The sequence below is a fragment of the Callorhinus ursinus genome, unplaced genomic scaffold, assembly GCF_003265705.2.
Source record: "Callorhinus ursinus isolate GAN/ISIS: 27379988/994484 unplaced genomic scaffold, GSC_fseal_2.0 scaffold4, whole genome shotgun sequence".
Taxonomy (NCBI): Eukaryota; Metazoa; Chordata; class Mammalia; order Carnivora; family Otariidae; genus Callorhinus; species Callorhinus ursinus.
The window spans coordinates 132383490-132397785 of record NW_027397066.1 but is presented as its reverse complement, the minus strand read 5'-3'; the positions used below and the strand labels follow the sequence as shown (position 1 = coordinate 132397785).

Genomic DNA, 14296 nt, shown 5'->3' with positions numbered 1-14296 from the left:
AAAAGGACAGGTTCCTGGCTGACCTCAGCACTCCGATCATTGTTAAACATGACACATAAAGGTCAAAATCAGTTTGGTTGGAGTTTAAGATGTGAGGAGAGGGATAGTATGAGAAATATCTTCAGAGATAAGTTAAACATTTAATGGGAGAAAATTTTATGTCAGAGAGAGGACTTTTTACTTAGTTCTTGGGCAACACAAGACACCAGAAATATTTGAGCAGAATGCCATGATCAAGCTTTAAAGAATTAATGTCATGATAATTAAGTGAAATATGTGATATTGGATTGGATCTTGAAACAAAAAAAAAGTAGGGCAAATGGTAAATTTGAATAAGGTCTCTAGATTATAGCCTTGTATTAATGTTAATTTCTTGATATGGATAACTGATACTGTGGTACTATGTCCTTGCTTAGGAAACATACACTAAACTGTATAGAGGTAAAGGGACATCATATCTGCAACTTTATCTTAAATGTTTCAGAAAAAAATGTCTCAAGTACACACACACACACACTCACACATACACATGCAGTAGGAGGGGAATAAAGTAAGTATGATAAAATATTAACATTTAGGGAATCTGGATAAATGGTAAACAGGAATTCTTTGGAATATTTTTGCAAGTTTTCTAAAATTCTGAAACAATTTCAAGAAAGCTTTTTTTTTTTTTTAAAGATTTTACTTATTTATTTGACACAGAGAGAGAGCACAAGCAGAGGGAGTGGGAGAGGGAGAAGCAGGCTTCCCACCAAGCAGGGTGCCCAATGCAGGGCTCAATCCCACAACCCTGGAATCGTGACCTGAGCCAAAGGCAGACCCTTAATGACTGAGCCACACAGGCGCCTCTCAAGAAAGCTTTTAAAAAGAAAAGTAGTATGTCAATGACATCAAATAGGTTAAGAGATGACTAGGTTGTGAGAGTTTGGATATATCATGATGAAAATCAACATTAGTAGCTTTTTGGAGGGAAATCTGGGAGAACACCCCCAAATTTAAAATGTATACATCTTTAAACTCAGCAATTCCACTCTGGCATCTGTCTCATGGAAGTATACTCATATGTGCACAAAGATACTTATTGCAATAACCATTTTGTATTAGAAAAGTAAACCAATCAAAATCTCTGCTACATTCAAGCACATTCATGCTATAGAATAATTAGGAGACAGAGGATAAATTTATGAATGTCCAATATGTCCTCACACAGAAAGATCTCCAAGACACAGAAATGAAAAATAAATTGCAAAACTATACATATGGTAAAATCCCCTTTATATTAAATCCCATTGAACTAAATTATCTTTTATATTTAAACCTGGACAGAGTTGTAAATGCCTAGAGTAAGGTGATGACCTCTGGGGAAAAGAGAGAAGAGCTTGAAGAAAGAAGGACCTGACAGCAACTTTTAGTGCTCACTCTAAATACATCTTGCTTTCTAATACATCAAGGTATTCATATCTTACTTTGATAATTAAAAAAAAAAATATCCCACAGTTAGTTCAAAAATAAGCTAAGTTGGGGCACCTGCTTGCCTCAGTCTGTGCAGCATGCAACGCTTGATTTCAAGGTTGTGAGTTAAAGCCCCACATTGGGTATGGAACTTAATCAAAATAGTAATAATAATAATAATAATCAGCTGAGGTAGAGTGGAGCGAGATTAAAAACTGCTGTAGCAGTCTGAAAAAGAATGGGAAAGAGCAACTGAATTAGAGTTGTGTCAGCAGAAATGGAGAGGAGGGGGTGGTAGGGGTAAGAGGGAAAATCTCTACGCCTTTTGAAAGGGTGTAAAGTGAGAGAAGGAAGGAAGATTTAATATGGCTGACTACAATAGTGACGTCTTTAACAAGAACAGAGAATAAGAAAACCTACTAATTTGTGAGGAGAAGATAATTTTTATTTTGGAGACACTGAATCTGAGATACTATATCCAGGTAGATATACTGCAAGTCTCCCAGAAAGATATAATATTTAGAGACACAGACCAGAACTACCCTGGGGTGACACGACTAAATCCTTGAGGTAACAATTATAAAACAACTGTAAGTGGACACGGGTTGTACTTCTTTGTTATGAGCACGGTCTAATGTTCCATTTGAAGTTCTATAACACATTTAGTCCTGGAACAGCTACATATTTATAGCTGTGTATTAAAATTGATCTTAAGAGGCGATAAATTTATATCACAGGAATTCATTCACATTTTTTTCAATAAATTCTTGCATAATGAAACCTGTCTTCCATTTGGTACATTTCCCACTTAAAACTCTGTATCTAAATCAAACTCTTGAATATGAATGAAATTTGCAAGAACACAGAAAACATATTATAAGCAAATATAATTTTTATAAGTAAAAATTGTAAATGGTTTAAGTCCTACTCAAGGCATTTTTTCCTATCACAGTTCCATTAAAATGTTACTGCCCTGGGTCCTCACAGGATATTCAAGTCCATTGGTGGGGTTACTTGTGGCATTTTAAAACTATTCAGATGGCTAAATTTTTGCAACTAGGGGGTGCTGAAGGACTACAGAGGATTAGATTACATTTTATTTTTTAAAAATTTGGTAATCAGTGAAAATCTTTAAAAAAGTTAAAGTCTTTAATAAAATAGCATTGAATTACATATAGCAATTTGCATAAACAATATTTAAACACATTTTATCATTGAATTGACCATATAAACTCTCAGCTGCAACAAAACTCTCCAAATAATGTAAATATACTTACTTGGTCTTATGTTTGTTGTTATATGAATTATGGATAATTCCAATTTCAGCTATGGAGAAATAAAAAGGTACACTGGATTGATATCACTAGGAAATGGGAGACTTATAGACCAGAAAGTGCTTATTTCAGGTTCAAACAAGATCAAAGTAAATAAATCTAAGGAGTCTAGACTTTTAGCAAGAAAGAAAATACAACTAGCAATGAGACCTAACTTAAACAAAGATATTACATACTTAATCTTTAAATGTTTTATAGCAAATCCAAAAAGTATTCCAATAAAAAAAGAAATGAATTCAGAAAAAAATTTAATTTTACTTAAAAATATGTAAGCATTTTAATAAAGAAGTTAAAATTTTCCAATGATTTTTTTTCCCCCAAACTCAAGTTACTTCCAGGAATAGGGTATTTTCCTCTTTGTTACCTAAAAATTATGTGAAATCACATATCCATTATTATAGTCCAATTTAAAGTATTTATGACTCTTTAAGGCACAATGATTTTATATATTCTGTATCAACAAAATGAAATCCATGAAAATATATTTAGGCTTTAAGGTGGATTAAATAGAATTTCTTTTGTCAGAAATATTTAATCAATGTATCTATCCTTTATTTTTATTTTTATCAGAAGTCAGAATTCAGTATGAATTTATGTAAATCTAGATTTCCCTTTGTTTCAAAAATGCTTACTGTGTTTCATAAGTTGGCATTTTGACAAAACAGGCACACTTTAAAATGAGCTGATTTTACAAATTAGTAATTTTTTGAACTTTATTTCTGCACAGAGCCCACATAATTATAGTTGATATCTTTCTACTTACAAAGTTTAAACAATATGTAATATAATTTTGCTTAATCTGTGATAATACCATCTAAAAATGTACAAGAATAAGATGGCTTTCTCTGAAAGTTACAAGGAAGGAAATCTGAAATACTACATACATTAGAATGGTGATCATAACAGGATCCAGCGTGCACATCATTTTATTATCAGAATCATCTGAAGTATCTGTAATTTACACTAACTGAAGAGAATTGTTTGGATTTTATTTTATGTGGTATGCTTATCAAAGCAATGTGTTTGCTATACATATATACATCATTAGTAGAGCACAGAAGTAACAAGATCATGCTGCCATTCAAAAGTAAGGTGCCACATTTTTATTACAATCAAATGGCATCCAAAATGCAATATATTGCTATGAAAATGCAAAAATTTTCAGATTGGCATTTATGAATGAGGCCGGTCACAATGAATTGGCATTTTATTTAACACAAATGAAAAAGATCTATCATAAATATATAGACCAATATATAACATTGAAGAACAAGAAGCAGAAAGGAAACAATGCTCTTGCATAAAGATCAATTCGCTTTGCTGCTGTTGGAATAACAGGTTTGGCAGGGGGCGGCTTCTTGTTGTTCTTTGCCTGAGATTTCCCAAGCCCATTGTTGACTTCAATAGGTTTTCCATAGCAGTCATAATTGGATAATTCAAAATCTCTTGGTAAGCTTCCAACAATGCTGAAGTCATTAGACCTCAGGTCAGACTTGGAAGTGCAAACCTTTTTGCATCTCGTCTCTCCAACCTGAGAATAAAAGTTAAGGACAGAGTACATTAAGCAATTTTCTATTCATAAAACATCTCTTTAAAAGGATATGTTAAAAATCTGATGGTTTAATCAGTTGACTATTATCTCTGTTTGACAAAAAGAATCAACAGTAACTGATTAGGCCATCAGATTACCTGAACATTTAGGGCTCGGAAATGTTGCCCATATAACAAGGCTTATGTCATGGAATAAACTTTTGATAGGTTACTTTATGTCAAGAGACTCAAAGTGCAAATCAACAGTTATCTTAGGTACTCCCAGGCCTGTGAGAGTTCTCAGTTGAAATACCAATAAATTACAATCTAATATTTAACACTGACACAGGCCATATTACCACAATACATAGATTACAGAAATCTTCTGGTACTTCTAACCTTTGACTTCCCCATGGATTCTATTTCCAAAGATGGCGGTTTATAAATGACTGAGGCATTTATCTCTTCAATGATACAGATTCTGTCTCTAAACTGCATTCACAAATAGGAACTAAAAGATGGTCACAGTGATTATGAATCAAAGATCTACTGATGAAAGGCATTCGTTCCTAATTTGTTGACTAAAGTGGATTAGCCAACCACACTCAGAGAATCCAAAGAAATTGTGTATAGTTCATCCAGATCATATGTCACAGAGATTATTCAGTTGATAATCTCTGAACTATTAAATTTAAATACATTCCCTATAATATACAAAATAATTATTTCACATTGAACTCTCTCCAGCAATCAGAAATGCTCTCAGAAAAAAAAAAAAATAGATGCCAACCCCAATGTCTTAAGATAGTGCTGATATTACAAAAGGCCACAAAAGGGTAAACTCTTGACTCTACTGCTTAATTTCCTACTGTTCCTAATCCTGAGTTCTGTGATCTGCTTTTGGAATCTCCATTATTGATATTTATTGCTTTTACTGAAAAAGGAAACCTGTCATTATATACTGTCAGTATACTATAGCTACTCTAGGTTTTGCCTTATTAGTATAATACAATGACCAGTTATATAGATTCTATTTACTTTTTACCAGATTATGGCTGGGTAAAACTCATGCTTAATGTTAAGAAGTAACACATCTTCTTAACACAACAAATTATTTCCCAGCAGTATTTCAGGTTGCAGGACCCTATCCTTTATCTGGACAAACACTGAGTCATATCTTCTGGGCAAGAGCCAGATGGCAGTGTTTAGAGGTGGACAGCACATAAAATTAAGATATACTGAGTGAAAAAAAAAAAAACAAGCTAAAATGTGTTTGTGTATATCCCATCATTATACATGTAGATTATTTCCATTTTTTTTCAATTATGAACATGTACTGGTAATGTTATTTTTTAAGCTGGTATATAAGTGTTGGCTTTATTCAGATATACTTTATACCACATAGATATTGTACAATCCTACTGAGTAAGAATTATTAAAAATATATTTATATAAATATATATACATATTATAAATATATAAATATAACTAAACAAAAATACACAAACTATTGATAAGTAGGAATGGGAATTGTGGGGCTGGAATTTTACCTATTTATTTATTTATTATATGTTTTTTGGGGGGAATTTTACCTTTCTTAGTGTTTCATACTAAGGAAAAAAAAGATGTGAAACACCAATATTTTAACATATTTAGATGCTTTGATGGAACTTTGTTTAGCTAACAGAGGCCAACCTTAAGAAAGAGGATTCCCCCTCCCCTTTCCTAATGTGCAGTTACAATTTACCAATTGTGAGAAGTCAACTGACTTTAAAAGACTATGTCTTAATGAGGTAGTTATTTTTGATTGAGCAACCAGAGGTCCAGGGTCTAGTCCATATCAACTTGTGCACTGTGTCTAAGAAAATATCTGGCAAAAAATAGGGACTGGTCAGTGGCATGAGAACAAAGGTAGCAACTAAAATCTAAATTATTTAAATATGACTTTGGGAAATCATATATATATATAAAATTATGAATATCTATATATGAATGTTAGACATATATGAATATATACATAAATATTATGTAAATGTGAATTATGATTATATATAATAGAAAATATATTATATATATATATAAAATTTACTTTTACACCTTCCATTCAAATTCCCCAATTTGAAATTTTAAAAGGCCATTTTCAGCAAGCAGTCTGTCATTTAAACCCCACCACCATGCACATGCAGACACAGACTCACATTCACTCTCACACACCTTCCTTATAAGTGTACCAGAAAGAACACCACATTTAAGCTCTAACTTTCCAGTGGTATTTGAGGAGTAAGTCTCAGGATGTATCAGTGAACTTTTGTGAAGAGTAAAATTGCTACCTTGATTGGAACAGAGGTTGAGAACAGACTCTACATATCAAATTTTTGCCTTATCCTCAGACTCTCAGAACAATCTTCAAAATCTAGGGCTCTATGGATATCCCATCTTGCTTTCTCCCTTTAGAATTCTCTACTCCAAAAGTTTTATTTACTAACTGTGCTTTAGAATCCACTTATCAAACAAAGGGGTATTCTAGCTTCTGCCAATAGACTTAAGAAGCATGTTTCTTATCATTTTTTTACTTTTTCACAAAGAAAGCCATACATATTTACTATAGAAATGCATTTGCTTTAAATCTTATACACAGCTCTAGGTATAGTTTTAGTATCTATAAATAACTAAACAAATAATCAAATTTATATGATACTATAACCTAAGTCACACATAAATACTTCAAATTTCCTAATCTGTTTTATTTACAAAACATATTCTTAGATTCTGCTAGCCATTTTAACAATTTTAGAATTTCATCTACACAGTTTATTCAAAATGTAGACACAGGATGTTATATTTATTCAGAGAGATTATTTAAATATAGTACACATGTCAGTAAAAGAAGAATTTCTTCCATGTTAAAATAATAACATAGAAAAGCGCTCCAAAGAGCTTCAATTTAGTTATACTAAACCTTCAATCATTTAATGTATTAAAATCTCTTCTAGAAATGTATTTGAAGATTCTTTTATTTGAAAAGAGTAGAATTGTGTGTGTGTACAGAAGGAGAGAACCTCTACTATAGAAATATCTTTTTATTATGTGACACAACTAAATAAGAAATAAGAAGTCCTCAGGTTCCTTAAATAGGTCATGATTCATTAACTAGTTGGCTGGTCTCACCTTTTTCCATTCATTGGAGATTTTACACAAACAGAACTTTTTTAGTTAATACTCTACAAGTAATTATCATATCAAATATGTATATAAAAGTACAAAAATATTTACAATGTAATACTATTTTAAGCAATTATAATATCACATCAAGAGGGATTCAATAAACTCCTTATTAATAAGAAAGTAACCCTACATAACACACTCTTAAAAGTGATCTTGGTTATATTAATCTCCAATTTATAATTTCTCAATTTTTCCTCATATAAATATGTCTCATTTACTTTCATCATATAAACTTGTCACCCCTGAAAATTACTGGTAGCAAAAATGAGGTAGTATGATAATGAAACTGTCAAGAATAAAAAATGATGCAGATAAGAACTTCCTAATGCTTCAAATTATAATCTTTAAGATTTTTTTTTGTGTATGGTCTTTTTCAGTTTGAGTCACACATTTAAGAGCAAATCTCCTTATGTAATATCTCCTGAGCAGAAGACTTACAGATGATTTCATGGGGATAACGGTATCTTCTGCAGTTAATAAAAATAGGTTCAGAAGGAAATAATCTCTATGTATTTTACCAAATTTAAGTCATTCCTTATTTTTTAAAAACCTAACATTACCATAGTAAACAACATCTCATTCATGCATGAACAGCAGGTTTTATGTTTTTAATTGTTCAAATCCTAAGGCAAAGACACTTTTTTGTCTTTTATTCACAACATCTTTCTTATGAATAGCACATGGCACATACTGGGCATTGGGAACAGGATGATATTAACAACAGTAGGTCCTCAACATTTTTGTTGAATTTAAAAAAGGGTTATACAAGTAAACAAACAAATTAGTAGGTAAAATACTGTAATGGTTGAGGAAGGACTAAATTTGGGGGGGATAACCTAGATAATTATGTATGTATGATGACAAATTTATATATGCAGGCAAAATTATAAAAACATGCTAAAAGCTATATCACATGATTGATGTTTATTTTTTACACTTTTTAAAATCATTCCTTTCCTTCACAAACACAGTATTATTTTAAAGATCAGCATGATCAAAAATTACCTTTAATCTAAATTTCATTGTGCTTTAATTAATAACTATTGTTATTCTGTTTAAAAACAAATGACATATCATTTTGAAACCATACCCCACAGGGTTCATGAGGTTGAAATTAGCAGAAAGTTTAAAGCTTGTTTTTTAGAGAATTGTTTCTCCCTAATCAGCTATTATGTCTTTTCAGACCCTACTAACAGATCCACTAGCTGTTTCTGCAGAAGCCTGAACCCAAGGTCAACTGATATGGTGCCAGCCTATGAACAAGCAAGGCCCCACATTCCTTAACAGAGATAATGAGACTAAGACCCCTTCCAGTTTATGCCAGCTCTCAGAGCATGCCCATAGCCCCTTCTCCTTGTCCTAAGATAACCTCCTGATGTCAGGGGCTGAATTTTGCCTCCTTCTGGTGTTAAGTCCCCACCCCAAAGTGAACATGGGATTTATGTTACATATATGTTTCCTCATATGTATGGTACATCTTTCCTCATGAATAGTCATAAGTTTCCCTGCCCTTTTCATCAATATGTATGTAATCTCCTACCCTAAATTTCCCCTTTAAAAACCCATTTCTTTGCCTGGAACCTCAGAGATGGTCCTTGGACACCAATCCGCCATCTCCCCAGGTTGCCGGCCTCCTAAATAAAGCAATCTTTCTTTTCCAACCAACATGTCTCTTGAGTATTTCCTTTTGAGTGGCAAGCAGCCGAACTGGGGTTTCAATAACAATTTCTTTAAAATCACTTTGCAAAAGTTTATGTTCTGAAAGCAAAGTACACTGGAACAAGTGCATTTTGAAATCAGAAACTATTTTTTCACAGCAAAACCACTAAATTAAAAGGACAACAATTTTTTAATTTCTCTTTTTTATATTCTTTTATGTCAATGTGTAACAGTCTTATGAATTTATCAAGCTTACACATTGGCTCTAAGTTTGATGTATATATTAAAGATGCTATTTTTTTACTCATTCTCATTTTGAAGTCTATCTCAGGATACAAATATTACATAGGTACAATGTTCATTTTAGAAATTGCATTTGGCCTGTAAGCAATAAGAATCATTTATAGTTATTTCTGGAGATTAAAATTTCTGGTCAATTTTAAACTCCCTAAACATCATTCTATGACTTTTTTGTAGCAAAATGTAATAGTTTCAGAATCCAAACACGTGTGTTTCTGTTAGCAACCCCAAACACAATAAGAATTAAAATATAGAAGTTCTTAAATATGTTGAACTTTTGTTCACTGGGCAATTATTTTAATGCCTAAAAAGCTAAATTTAAAAAAACATGATTCTTTTTCTTTAAATTTTATTTTATTATGCTATGTTAATCACCATACAATATATCATTAGCTTTTTTCATGTTGTCTGTGAAGATGTTGTTTTTATAGATTGCCCCTGTAAATTTCTGTTGTATATCACTCTTGGGGTCTTTCTCCTTTTATAGAACCCCCCTTAATATTTCTTGCAGGGCCGGCTTAGTGGTCACATATTCTTTCAGTTTCTGCTGATCTTGGAAGCTCTGCATCTCTCCATCCATTCTAAATCACACCTTGCCGGATAAAGTCTTCTTGGCTGCATGTTCTTCTCATTTAGTACCCTGAATATGTCTTGCCAGGCCTTTCTGGCTTGCCAGGTCTCTGTGGATAGGTCTGACATTATTCTGATGTTCCTCCCTGTGTACGTAAGGAATCTCTTCTCCCTAACTGCCCTTAAGATGGTTTCCTTGGTCCTAAGATATGCAAGTTTTACTATTACATGCTGGGGTGTTGGCCTGTTTTCCTTGATCTTGGGAGGGGTCCTCTCTACCTCTAGGACGCGAATGTTTGTTTCATTCCCCAGATTAGGGAAGTTCTCAGCTACCTTTTGCTCAAATACATCTTCTAGTCCTCTCTCTCTCTCCACTCCCTCCGGGATTCCAATTATTCTGACTTTGGAACGCTTCATGGGTCACTTATTTCTCTGATTCTATTTACATGGATTCTGAGTTGTTTTTCTCTGGCCTCCTCTTTTCCCTTTTTATCTATTATATTGTCTTCCAGGTCGCTTATTCGTGCTTCTACCTCACTTACCCTAGCTGTTAGATTATCTAGATTGGATTGGATCTCACTGATAGCATTTTTACGTTCTGCCAATTCAGTTTTCATTTCTGCCCTTAGAGACTCTATGTTGCCATTAATTGATTTCTCCATTCTAGCCATTGTCTTCACAATTGCTAGCCTGAATTCCATCTCTGACATCTTGGTTATATCTGCATCCATTTGTAAATCTGCAGCATAAGTCATAATCTCTGAGTCTATTTCTATTTCCTCCTCCTAGTCATTCTGTTGATGGGTGTTTGAGGGAATGTATAGAGTCCAAATTATTGACCAGAACCCAAGCAAGATGCACCTGTTTTCTTGGGACCTTAGGGTTGCTGACCTCTTGTTTTCCCAGCCTGTCTTCTGGGGGAGGGGCCTGCCACGCAATCCATTTGGGCGGAGTTGCCCTGCCCCCCTGTGGCAGGGGATGGGCTCAGTGGGAATCAGTTTTGGGGCTTTTGTTCTCTGGCGGCTTTCCCTGGTGGCTTTCCATGTCTCTTCCACAAATCAGAGCAGAAGAGACCGTTTCCAACCTTCTGCCTCAGAGCAGAGATACCGCAGTCTGTTCTTCAGTGAGCTCTCCAGGCCACACCATCTCCATTTCTGTCTGTGCTGCTATAAACTGCCGCAGCCTGGGTTGTGCACCCCTCTGCAGCGCCCCCAGTCCTGCCTCCAGGTAGTGGCACATCTCTGCCCTTTGTACTTCTAAAACCACCAGCCGCTCCCAATTTGCAGGCGCGACCCCGCCACTCTGGGTTTCTGCCCCCGGGGCTGCCCTAAAGTCCTATCCCCCGCAGCTACGGTCTGCGAGTCTGTGCCCTTTCCCCAGCACGCGAGACTGTTGCTCACCGGCGGTGTAGGATCCCCACGGCCAGGCACCCTCCCGCTGCTGTTTATCCTCTGATATCTGCCCGCAGAATCACGGCTCCCTGCTTCTTACCTCAAAACCAACCACCTGTGATATTTTGTTTGTAGAGATCCAGATCTTCTTACATCTCAGGCTGGTTTCGTGGGTGCTGAGTGGTCTGGTAGATATCCAGCTCAATTCCGGGGACCAGTTGAAATGGGGTCCCCTACTGCTCCACCATCTTTCCTTCTCTCTCATCATTAGTTTTTGATGTAGTGTTCCATGATTCATTGTTTGCATATAACACCCAGTGCTCCATGCAGTACATGCCGTCTTTAATACCCATCAGCAGGCTACCCTATCCCCTACCCCCCTCCCCTTCAGAACCCTCAGTTTGTTTCCTAGAGTCTATAGTCTCTCATGGTTCATCTCCCCTTCCGATTTCCACCCCCCTCATTTATCCCTTCCTACTATCTTTTTTTTTTTAAACATATAATGTATTATTTGTTTCAGAGGTACAGGTCTGAGATTCATCAGTCTTACACACTTCAGAGCGCTCACCATTGCACATAACCCTCCCCAGTGTCTATCACCCAGCCACCCCATCCCTCCCACCCCCCACCATTCCAGCAACCCTCAGTTTGTTTCCTGAGATTAAGAATTCCAAAAAATAGGATTCTGGGGAGAATTCAAGATGGCCTAGGAAGATGCTGATCTCATCCCTCCTATGGACATAACAAATCTACAACTGCATATGGAATAATTCCCTCTGAAGGGGATCAAGAAATTGGATGAACAGAGCCCCGGCAATAAGCAACATCAACAAAATGGGTAGAAGAGGCAGAGATACAGTCTTGCTAAGGGATAAAACCACACCCCAGGCACAGCACTCCATGTTTAGGAGGGATCTCAAAGGTATAGAGCTTTATCCTGAGGAGTGAAAGATGTGAGCTCCATATCATGCAACTTAACCCTTAGATTCTGCACAGGAGATATGAATACCTAACCTCTAAAAACTGATAAAGAATATGTCCAGGAAAACTATGGAACCATAGTAACAGAAAAACCCACTCTTAAAAGGCTCAGGTGCTGACTCACTTGACATGGAAACCAGTGCAAGAACAGGAGAGAGCTGAGCCTCTCTTCCCCCAGGAACTTAGACACTGGAAGCAGCCATTTTTACTATCTTGTTCTGCCATGCTGATCCTGGCATTGGTGAATGCCATTTTGGAATCCTCCATCTAGACTGCTAATGTCAGAGGGCATGCCCCATAAAGGGCATCAAACAACATGTGCCTTGGTCAGGCCTTGCAGCTGACAAGACAATAACCCCACCCACCGTGCACCTGCAGCAGTCAGAGCCAGGCATTCCGGCCAGTTGGGCCAGGGGCCACTCCCACCTACCACATGCCCACAACAGTCATGTCCCCACCACAACAGTAGGGTGCACATAGCCTACTCAGGGGATACTCCTGGAACACCTGGTTCTGGTGACCAGGAGGATATGCACTTCTGGGCTCCACAAGACAACACCTACGTAAGGCCACTCCTTCAAGACCAGGAAAAGGAGCTCAACTATTTAATACTTAGTAACAAACACGGACAGTTAGGCAAATGAAGAGAGAGAGGAATATGTTCTAAGTGAAAGAACAAGACAAAATCTTGGTAAAAGAACTTAATGAAATGGAGTAAGCAATCTACCTGATAAAGAGTTCATAGTAATAGTCATAAAAATGCTTACCAAACTCAGGAGAAGAATGAATGAACACAGTGAGAATTTCAACAAAGAGAGAAAATATAAGAAAGCACCAACCAGAGCTGAAGATTGCAATAACAGAAACGATAAATATACCAGAGGGAATAAACAGCAGATCAGATGATACAGAAAAATGGATCAGTGATATGGAAGTCAGGATAGTGAAAATAACCCAAACTGAACAGCAAAGAGAAAAAATAATTTTAAAACTGGATAGTGTAAGGGACTTCTGGACAAATCAAGTATACCAACATTCACATTAGAACTCATACCACTCAATATCAAAAAACACAATCCAGTTAAAAACTGGGCAGAAGGGGCATCTGGGTGGCTCCAATGGTTAAACGTCTTTCACCCCCACCTAGCAGAAACAAACTGCTTCCCCTCTTCTACACTGGGGATGATGTCATAGGAGGCCTAGCAGACAGGCAAGACTTTTATCACCACAAAGTGGTGACAAGGGCATGCCCCCTGTAGTTATCAGTGAAGATCACATGGGGTATTAAAAACTCCCAATCCCACCCTGCAATAATGAAGAGACCCCATCCTCACTGTGTGAGGATCTGGACTTCTACTTCTGGAAGTACTGATGCATCACCCTTCCTTCTCCTGGGACACAGTCAGAGCAAGCCAGCTAAAACAAGAAAGGAAAGTTTAAACAAGATTCAGAGTCTCATAAAATAACATGAAAATGTTCAGGTTTCAGTAGAAATCACTCATCATACAAAGGACTAGAGAAGATCTCAAAATGAATTTTAAAAAAATACTATCAGTAGATACCAACACCAAGGTGAAAAATGTATTAGAATTATCTGATAAATATTTTAAAACACGGATGATAAAAGTGTTTCAATCAGGTATTATGAAAATTTGTTTGAAACCTTTGAAAAATAGAAAGCCTGAGCAAAGAAATACAAAATCTTGAAAAGGGAAGGAAGGAGAGTGAGAGAGAAGGAGGGAGGGAGGGAGGGAGGGAGGGAGGGAGGGAGGAAGGAAGGAAGGAAGGAAGGAAGGAAGGAAGGAAGGAAGGAAAGAAGGAAAGAAGGAAAGAAGGAAAGAAGGAAAGAAGGAA

At 36.0% G+C, this 14296-nt stretch overlaps 1 protein-coding gene across 3 annotated transcripts in view; it reads right to left on the bottom strand.

Annotated features, from left to right (window-relative positions):
- Positions 1 to 1888: 1888 nt before the first annotated feature.
- Positions 1889 to 14296, bottom strand: part of GLRB (glycine receptor beta) — a 101719-nt gene continuing 89311 nt past the window's right edge. For 2 of the 3 annotated variants that reach the window (XM_025873999.2, XM_073892415.1), the window contains one exon: positions 1889 to 4317. In XM_025873999.2, the coding sequence (XP_025729784.1) occupies positions 4021 to 4317 (297 nt within the window). In that variant the 3' untranslated portion in view covers positions 1889 to 4020. Of the gene's footprint in view, positions 4318 to 13776; positions 13859 to 14296 lie in introns of all 3 variants that reach the window. The other variant, XM_073892414.1, reaches the window with a different exon arrangement.